Below are 10,000 nucleotides of genomic sequence, written 5' to 3'. Positions count from 1 at the left end.
AGGGTGGAAAACATCATGATTCCCCCAAATAGAAATAAACAAGCTGCACAGGCTGGAAGCTGTCTTTTAATGATCACACACACACACACACACACACCACACACACACACACACACACACACACACACACACACACACACACACACACACACACACACACACACACACGCTCCCCCCCCTGGACTCACTGGAGCACTTCATGCCCTGGTGGATGAGGCCGTACAGCAGGGAGCCACAGTGGTCACAGAAGGTGGGGCTGGAGTAGGTGTGGATCTTGAACATGTGCTGGCTCTTCAGGTCCTGCAGGACACAAGGACTGACTTGGACTTCTAGCACGTGACCGGCGGGACAGACAGACGCCGTTCACATGAAGGCAGGGAGGAAGACACACATGAAGAGTACTGACACACATGTCATGAGTACTGACATATACACTACCGTTCAAAAGTTTGGGATCACCCAAACAATTTTGTGTTTTCCATGAAAAGTCACACTTATTCACCACCATATGTTGTGAAATGAATAGAAAATAGAGTCAAGACATTGACAAGGTTAGAAATAATGATTTGTATTTGAAATAAGATTTTTTTTACATCAAACTTTGCTTTCGTCAAAGAATCCTCCATTTGCAGCAATTACAGCATTGCAGACCTTTGGCATTCTAGCTGTTAATTTGTTGAGGTAATCTGGAGAAATTGCACCCCACGCTTCCAGAAGCAGCTCCCACAAGTTGGATTGGTTGGATGGGCACTTCTTTGAGCAGATTGAGTTTCTGGAGCATCACATTTGTGGGGTCAATTAAACGCTCAAAATGGCCAGAAAAAGAGAACTTTCATCTGAAACTCGACAGTCTATTCTTGTTCTTAGAAATGAAGGCTATTCCATGCGAGAAATTGCTAAGAAATTGAAGATTTCCTACACCGGTGTGTACTACTCCCTTCAGAGGACAGCACAAACAGGCTCTAACCAGAGTAGAAAAAGAAGTGGGAGGCCGCGTTGCACAACTGAGCAAGAAGATAAGTACATTAGAGTCTCTAGTTTGAGAAACAGACGCCTCACAGGTCCCCAACTGGCATCTTCATTAAATAGTACCTGTTAGAGCCTGTTTGTGCTGTCCTCTGAAGGGAGTAGTACACACCGGTGTAGGAAATCTTCAATTTCTTAGCAATTTCTCGCATGGAATAGCCTTCATTTCTAAGAACAAGAATAGACTGTCGAGTTTCAGATGAAAGTTCTCTTTTTCTGGCCATTTTGAGCGTTTAATTGACCCCACAAATGTGATGCTCCAGAAACTCAATCTGCTCAAAGAAGTGCCCATCCAACCAATCCAACTTGTGGGAGCTGCTTCTGGAAGCGTGGGGTGCAATTTCTCCAGATTACCTCAACAAATTAACAGCTAGAATGCCAAAGGTCTGCAATGCTGTAATTGCTGCAAATGGAGGATTCTTTGACGAAAGCAAAGTTTGATGTAAAAAAAATCTTATTTCAAATACAAATCATTATTTCTAACCTTGTCAATGTCTTGACTCTATTTTCTATTCATTTCACAACATATGGTGGTGAATAAGTGTGACTTTTCATGGAAAACACAAAATTGTTTGGGTGATCCCAAACTTTTGAACGGTAGTGTACATGATGAGTACTGACATATACATGATGAGTACTGACACACATGATGAGTACTGACACACATGTCATGAGTACTGACACACATGTGATGAGTACTGACACACATGTCATGAGTACTGACACACATGTCATGAGTACTGACATATACATGATGAGTACTGACACACATGTCATGAGTACTGACACACATGATGAGTACTGACACACATGTCATGAGTACTGACACACGTGATTAGTACTGACACACGTGATGAGTACTGACATATACATGATGAGTACTGACACACATGATGAGTACTGACACACATGTCATGAGTACTGACACACATGTCATGAGTACTGACATATACATGATGAGTACTGACACACATGTCATGAGTACTGACACATATGTCATGAGTACTGACATATACATGATGAGTACTGACACACATGTCATGAGTACTGACACACGTGATGAGTACTGACACACATGTCATGAGTACTGACACACGTGATGAGTACTGACACACGTGATGAGTACTGACATATACATGATGAGTACTGACACACATGTCATGAGTACTGACACACATGTCATGAGTACTGACACACATGTCATGAGTACTGACACACATGATGAGTACTGACACACATGTCATGAGTACTGACACACATGTCATGAGTACTGACACACATGTGATGAGTACTGACACACATGATGAGTACTGACACACATGATGAGTACACACACATGATGAGTACTGACACACATGTCATGAGTACTGACACACATGATGAGTACTGTGACACATGATGAGTACTGACACACATGATGAGTACACACACATGATGAGTACTGACACACATGTCATGAGTACTGACACACGTGATGAGTACTGACACACATGATGAGTACTGACACACATGATGAGTACTGACACACGTGATGAGTACTGACACACATGTCATGAGTACTGACACACATGATGAGTACTGACACACGTGATGAGTACTGACACACATGTCATGAGTACTGACACACATGATGAGTACACACACACGTCATGAGTACTGACACACATGTCATGAGTACTGACACACATGATGAGTACACACACACATGATGAGTACTGACACACATGTCATGAGTAGTGACACACGTGATGGGTACTTACACACATGATGAGTACACACACACATGATGAGTACTGACACACGTGATGAGTACTGACACACATGATGAGTACACACACACATGATGAGTACACACACACATGATGAGTACTGACACGCATGATGAGTACACACACACATGATGAGTACTGACACACGTGATGAGTACTGACACACATGATGAGTACACACACACATGATGAGTACTTACACACGTGATGAGTACTGACACACGTCATGAGTACTGACACACACGTGATGAGTACTGACACACATGATGAGTACACACACACATGATGAGTACTGACACACGTGATGAGTACTGACACACATGATGAGTACACACACATGATGAGTACTGACACACATGAGTACTGACACACGTGATGAGTACTGACACGTGATGAGTACTGACACACGTGATGAGTACTGACACACATGATGAGTACTGACACATGTGATGAGTACTGACACACATGATGAGTACTTACACACATGATGAGTACTGACACAGGTGATGAGTACTGACACACATGATGAGTACTGACACACACGATGAGTACACGCACACGATGAGTACTGACACACGTGATGAGTACTGACACACATGATGAGTACTGACACACACGATGAGTACACACACACGATGAGTACTGACACACGTGATGAGTACTGACACGTGATGAGTACTGACACACGTGATGAGTACTGACACACATGATGAGTACTTACACACATGATGAATACTGACACACGTGATGAGTACTGACACACATGATGAGTACTGACACGTGATGAGTACTGAGACAGGTGATGAGTACTGACACACATGATGAGTACTGACACGTGATGAGTACTGAGACAGGTGATGAGTACTGACACACGTGATGAGTACTGAGACAGGTGATGAGTACTGACACGTGATGAGTACTGAGACACGTGATGAGTACTGACACACGTGATGAGTACTGAGACAGGTGATGAGTACTGACACACATGATGAGTACTGACACGTGATGAGTACTGAGACAGGTGATGAGTACTGAGACAGGTGATGAGTACTGACACGTGATGAGTACTGAGACATGTGATGAGTACTGACACACATGATGAGTACTGACACGTGATGAGTACTGAGACAGGTGATGAGTACTGACACACGTGATGAGTACTGAGACAGGTGATGAGTACTGACACACGTGATGAGTACTGAGACAGGTGATGAGTACTGACACGTGATGAGTACTGAGACACGTGATGAGTACTGACACACGTGATGAGTACTGACACGTGATGAGTACTGAGACATGTGATGAGTACTGACACGTGATGAGTACTGAGACATGTGATGAGTACTTCACAGGCTGGTGACCGGGCTGTTCACAGACAAACCAGTTAGTTTTCACTGCGGCTGGAAGCATCAATGAGAAAGCACTGAGGCAAGACAGCTGTTAGTGTGTGAATGAGTGTGTGTGTGTGTGTGTGTGTGTGTGTGTGTGTGTATGTGTGTGTGTGTGTGTGTGTGTGTGTGTGTGTGTGTGTGTGTGTGTGTGTGTGTGTGTGTGTGTGTGTGTACTGTTCAGAGGGGTGAATCATTTTCTTCTTTTCAGCTCATCAGTTTATAACACCCTCGTCCAGCCCCCCCCCCCCACTGCAAAATTATCTGGCCTCTTCTTCTCCTCCTCTTTTCCTCCTCACTCTTAGGACCCTTTCTTTAAGAACCCCACCATCCTGCTATCTTCTCTCCTCTCTCTCTCTCTCTCTCTCTCTCTCTCTCTCTCTCTCTCTCTCTCTCTCTCTCTCACTCTCTCTCTCTTTTCTCTCTCTCTGTAGCTCTCGCTCTTTCTCCCTTGTCTCTATCATGCTTTTCTCTCTCTGTCTCTCCCCCCCCCCCCCTCTCTCTCTCTCTCTCTCTCTCTCTCTCTCTCTCTACCATGCCGTGGCTGAGAGCATCCTGCGGTATGGCCTCTCAGTCTGGTTTGGCAGCCTCCGTGTACAGCTGAAAGCCCAGCTGACCCGGCTCGCACCGAGAGCCATGAGAATCATGGGAGTCAGGCAGCGTCCCACACTCCAGGCTGTATCTGATGAGACAATCATCAGTCCCCCCCCCCCCGTGCAGGCTCAACCGCCTCAAGAACTCCTTTTCCCCCCTGTCCATCAAAGCCCTAAACGGAAAGCTAGCCAGAGGGTAACCCCTGTAATGCTGTAAGGTAGCCAGAGGGTAACCCCTGTAACCCTGTAAGCTAGCTAGAGGGTAACCCTTGTAACGCTGTAAGCTAGCCAGAGGGTAACCCCTGTAACACTGTAAGCTAGCCAGAGGGTAACCCCTGTAACACTGTAAGCTAGCCAGAGGGTAACCCCTGTAACACTGTAAACTAGCCAGAGGGTAACCCCTGTAACACTGTAAGCTAGTTAGAGGGTAACCCCTGTAACACTGTAAACTAGCCAGAGGGTAACCCCTGTAACACTGTAAGCTAGTTAGAGGGTTACCCCTGTAACGCTGTAAGCTAGCTAGAGGGTAACCCCTGTAACCCTGTAAGCTAGCCAGAGGGTAACCCTTGTAACGCTGTAAGCTAGCCAGAGGGTAACCCCTGTAAGCTAGCCAGAGGGTAACCCCTGTAACCCTGTAAGCTAGCTAGAGGGTAACCCCTGTAACCCTGTAAGCTAGCCTGAGGGTAACCTTTGTAACGGTGTAAGCTAGCCAGAGGGTAATCCCTGTAACACTGTAAGCTAGCCAGAGGGTAACCCCTGTAACACTGTAAGCTAGTTAGAGGGTTACCCCTGTAACGCTGTAAGCTAGCTAGAGGGTAACCCCTGTAACGCTGTAAGCTAGCTAGAGGGTAACCCCTGTAACGCTGCCTTTGATTTTAACTGTACACATGTACACCTCGTGATGACGCCTCGATGCTGATGAGACTGCTTCACTCTTACTGCACATGTGTACACCATGATGATGACTACAGATGTGTTGTACGACGAGCGGTGTGCAGTTTGTTGGTTGATGGCAGTCTGTGCATGTACTGGAGGTATTGTGTGTGTGTGTGTGTGTGCATGCATGTGTATGGGTGACAGTGTGTATGTACCATATGTATGCACTGTTACCAAGACAGATTTCCTCTGTGTACACACACACACACACACACACACAGACGTTCTCCCTGACCTATTTTGGGAGGCGGTTTATTTAGCTTGCAGGAAAACACAAAAAACAAGTGTAAGAAGACAAACCTCCCTGAATTCCCGGAGAGAGGAAGACTGGAGAAGTGTGTTGCTCTCTCCCTCTCCAATTCCCTGGCTTATCAGCACCCCCCCCCTTCTCCTCCCCTCCTCTCCTCTACACCTGTATCTCCCTCGCTCCCTATCTCCAACTCTCAGCCTCTGCAAGGCCTTGTAGGACAACGAGACACGGGTGGAGACGTCACAGTCACAGATCAGAGAAGGCATGGAGGAGGAGGAGCAGGAGGAGGAGGAGGAGGAACGATGGGTGGATTGGATGATGGATCGTGTATACATGCACGCATAGCAAGAAATGGCCGGCCAAACAGCTGAAAGAACGATGTGGACGGAGAAGACGAGAGAAATGAGGCAGAAAAAAACCCGGAGCAACACGTGCGCGAGGCGCCGCTGACGGATGCACCAGTAAATCGACTCACGTCTGGTCGGGGGGCCGTTACGGAGCCAGGACAAGTGAAGGTCACAAACTCGTGACATCGTTTGTGGACAACGAAACTGCAGACTGGAGGAAAGGGCAGGGGAGAGGTGGTCAGAGATGGGCCGGTCACACACACACACAGCTGACCAACACACAGACTCAAACACTGAGGGTCGAGACACGGGCCGGGGGCCGTACCTTGGCACTGGAATCCCTGCTTGCCGATGCCCCTGCGAGAGAAAAAGCACATCGGTTAAGACACAAGCCTTCCCCCCAACACGCCACCTGGAGGCGAAATGCGTTCCTCCACCCAACACGCCATCCCGCCAACAGCAAGTACGCAACGCCGCCTAGCGCCGTGGCATCGTCCCACGTTGTGTTACCACTGAGACACAAGGGGGCGCAGTCTGAACACAGTGCCTGCGGCACCAGAGACAGGTTTTGAAACTCAGCATCCTTTGGTGCAAGAAACAAAGCGATTATGCCCTGGTCTGCCGGTCTGTGAGCACCCCAACACCCGGCGAACCGGGTCAAGTAGAGATGGGTCATGTGTTACTGTCATCAAGCCCGCGCGCACACACACACACACACACACACACACACACACACACACACACACACACACACACACAACCATCCATCCACCCTCCCCAGAAACTGCGGTGTCGGCGAGTTTCCAGTGTACCCTCAGAACTTTAATTGAATAATTAAAGCCATTGATTGGCTAAAGAGCCCACTCAGCGGCTTGCGCTCCGTGAATCAGGTTTTGATTGGGAGGTTAGGAGGAGGTGCAGAGGAAGGAGACCGCCGAGATTTCAGCCGTCACCCAGCAGGGGCCCAGACATTCAGGAGCAATCAGCGTAATGGCTGACGTACTATCAGCTCACCATCTGGCCCGGCCGCAATCACAGGCGGGGTTGCGGGGGGGGGGGTAATCTGATCCTGGATCTGTGTCCGAGAGCTACTTTGTAATCCCGCAGCAGGCCGTCTGAGGCCAGTACCGCCGATTCACCAGCAGGGGGCAGTAGCGAGTCAGACATGAGAGGATCGGCGCTCTGCTGGTCGGCGGTAACAAGGAAGTGAAATTTGATGGCGATTCAGAATGAGGAGCACGTGCGGACCGGTGACACGCAGCTCAAGCCGTCACACAGTACCGACGGTCAGCAGGTGCGGTACCACGCCACCACGGCCCACTGACAGGCTGAGGGGGCCCTGGTGGCGTGACAGCATTCGGCGCTGACACCTGCGCTATTCCGGGTTGGAAAGACCACGTCGTCTTTCCCGTCGCCCTAAACTGTGTGTTAATCGGAATTTGGGGATAAAACTGCAGTAAAAACTAAATAAAACTGCAATAAAAACTAAATAAAACTGCAGTAAAAACTAAATAAAACTGCAATCTTGAAGAATTTAATGAAAAAATATCACCATTTTTAATACTGCCTGTCGCTGGCAGAGCTCTAATCCATGATCAGCCCCATCATGGGTGCTCTTCCTGGCTGCTCTCTAGCGGCTGGTCTCTGGGGTGGCCTCTGCTACAGTGCGAGTTGTGTTGTGTTGTGTTGTGTTGTGTTGTGTTGGAGCAGGAGCAGGAGCAGGAGCAGAGAAAAGGGGGAGTAACTGCCAGTGTGGAAGCGTTTGTCGTGGCTAACGACTGGGTGTTGCAGACTCGGGTTATAGGGAGGACCGTTAGGAACGGATACTGCACAGCGTCGGTGACCGACCCTCAGGTCCAGCCTGGTTTTGGTGCTGGGCCGCCCTGACTCATCCCGCATCCACCGCTGGGAATTACAGCGGCCCGACACCGACGCTACTGCCGGCGGCAGCACCACAGGTGTGCTGTGAATCCAACACACACTCAGGGGGACTCTGCGTCCCGCCACAAACTCAGCAGGAGCAGCAACTGCTGGTGCAGACCGGAAGACGCCTCTGCAGTCTTTTCAGCACAACCCGCCACAGCTTTAGGAGCAGCAACGGCCCCCCAGCGTCGCACACCGACGCTTGCACTTAAGAGACTACAAAGTCGGGCGTCCGTTGCCTACCAACACGGAGATCGCTGGTTCGACCCGGCGAAAGGGGGGAACCCCCCCTCCCCCCCAAAAAGACTACAAAGTCACTAATTGCTCCAATGAGGCTGTCTTGTTTAAGATCCAGGGGCTGGTAAGGCACAAAGCGCTGGTCAACAACACGTGCCAACACTGCGTAGGCGCGCCAAGGCGGACACGTGACCCCGAAACTGGCTGACCCGGAAGCTGACCCGGAAGCTCTTTGGAAGGAGCGTGCAGGCACACGCTCACCATAACCGCGGCATTAAAAAGGCTGCTTCTTACGCCCCCATTAATTTCACTTTATATTAATTTTTGAAGAAGCCCAGAAGCAACACGCGTTCATTAGCTCGCGAGAGGAGGTGATTACCTCACGAGAGGAGGTGATCGTTCACGACGAGAAACAATAAAAATCCTCATATCACGCGCCCGTATATTAGCAATGTCTTGGCACTCTGAAATTAATCTCACAGCACCGCTGGGGCTGTCTGGTACCAAGGCCGAGCCCCGGCGTTGCAGCGAGGACGGAGTCACCCCCCACAGCACAGCACAGCACCGCGCCGCACAGCACAGCACAACACAGTGCTGCAGCCACAGCACAGTGCTGCACCCACAACACAGTGCTGAACCCACCGCACAGCACCGCACAGTGCTGAACCCACAACACATTGCTGAACCCACCGCACAGCACCGCACAGTGCTGCACCCACAACACAGTGCTGAACCCACAACACAGTGCTGAACCCACCGCACAGCACCGCACAGTGCTGCACCCACAACACAGTGCTGAACCCACAACACAGTGCTGAACCCACCGCACAGTGCTGCACCCACAACACAGTAATGAACCCACCGCACAGCACCGCGCTGCACAGTGCTGAACCCACAACACAGTGCTGAACCCACAACACAGCGCCGCGCCGCACCGCACAGTGCTGCACAGCACCGCGCTGCAGCCACAACACAGTGCTGAACCCACCGCACAGCACCGCGCTGCACAGCACCGCACAGTGCTGCACAGCACCGCGCTGCAGCCACAACACAGTGCTGAACCCACCGCACAGCACCGCGCTGCACAGCACCGCACAGTGCTGCAGCCACAACACAGTGTTGAACCCACCGCACAGCACAGCACCGCACAGTGCTGCACCCACAGCGCTGCAGCCTGGGCCAGGACAGCAGCCAGCTCACACAAATGTCCCGAAAGCTACCCGGAGGCTGCTGGCTCACTTCCCACCCTGCAGCCCCCAACACACTCCCCACCATATGTCCACACGCGCGCGCGCGCGCACACGCATCTTTTTGTGGGCGTGTACTTGTGCAAACACACGACCCTATCTCGGTGTCCACTTGTTTTTAATTTCCCCCCCAGTTGTACCCGGCCAATTACCCCACTCTCTTCCGAGCCGTCCCGCTCTCTGCTCCACCCCCCCCTGCTGATCCGGGGAGGGCTGCAGACTACCACATGCCTCCTCCCATACATGTGGAGTCACCAGCCACTTCTTTTCACCTGATAGTGAGG

At 50.2% G+C, this 10,000-nt stretch overlaps 1 protein-coding gene across 1 annotated transcript in view; it reads right to left on the bottom strand.

Annotated features, from left to right (window-relative positions):
- LOC130118619 (protein kinase C gamma type-like) overlaps window positions 1–10,000 on the bottom strand; it is a 22,401-nt gene that overhangs the window by 10,476 nt on the left and 1,925 nt on the right. The window contains exons 2-4 of the mRNA XM_056287060.1: window positions 6,635–6,666; window positions 6,438–6,520; window positions 189–300 (exon numbers count right to left, since the gene is read on the bottom strand). Coding sequence (XP_056143035.1) covers window positions 189–300; window positions 6,438–6,520; window positions 6,635–6,666 — 227 coding nt within the window. The remainder of the gene's footprint in view (window positions 1–188; window positions 301–6,437; window positions 6,521–6,634; window positions 6,667–10,000) is intronic.

This window comes from Lampris incognitus, chromosome 9 (genome assembly GCF_029633865.1).
Source record: "Lampris incognitus isolate fLamInc1 chromosome 9, fLamInc1.hap2, whole genome shotgun sequence".
NCBI lineage: Eukaryota > Metazoa > Chordata > Actinopteri > Lampriformes > Lampridae > Lampris > Lampris incognitus.
This window is presented reverse-complemented; position numbering and strand designations above follow the sequence as displayed.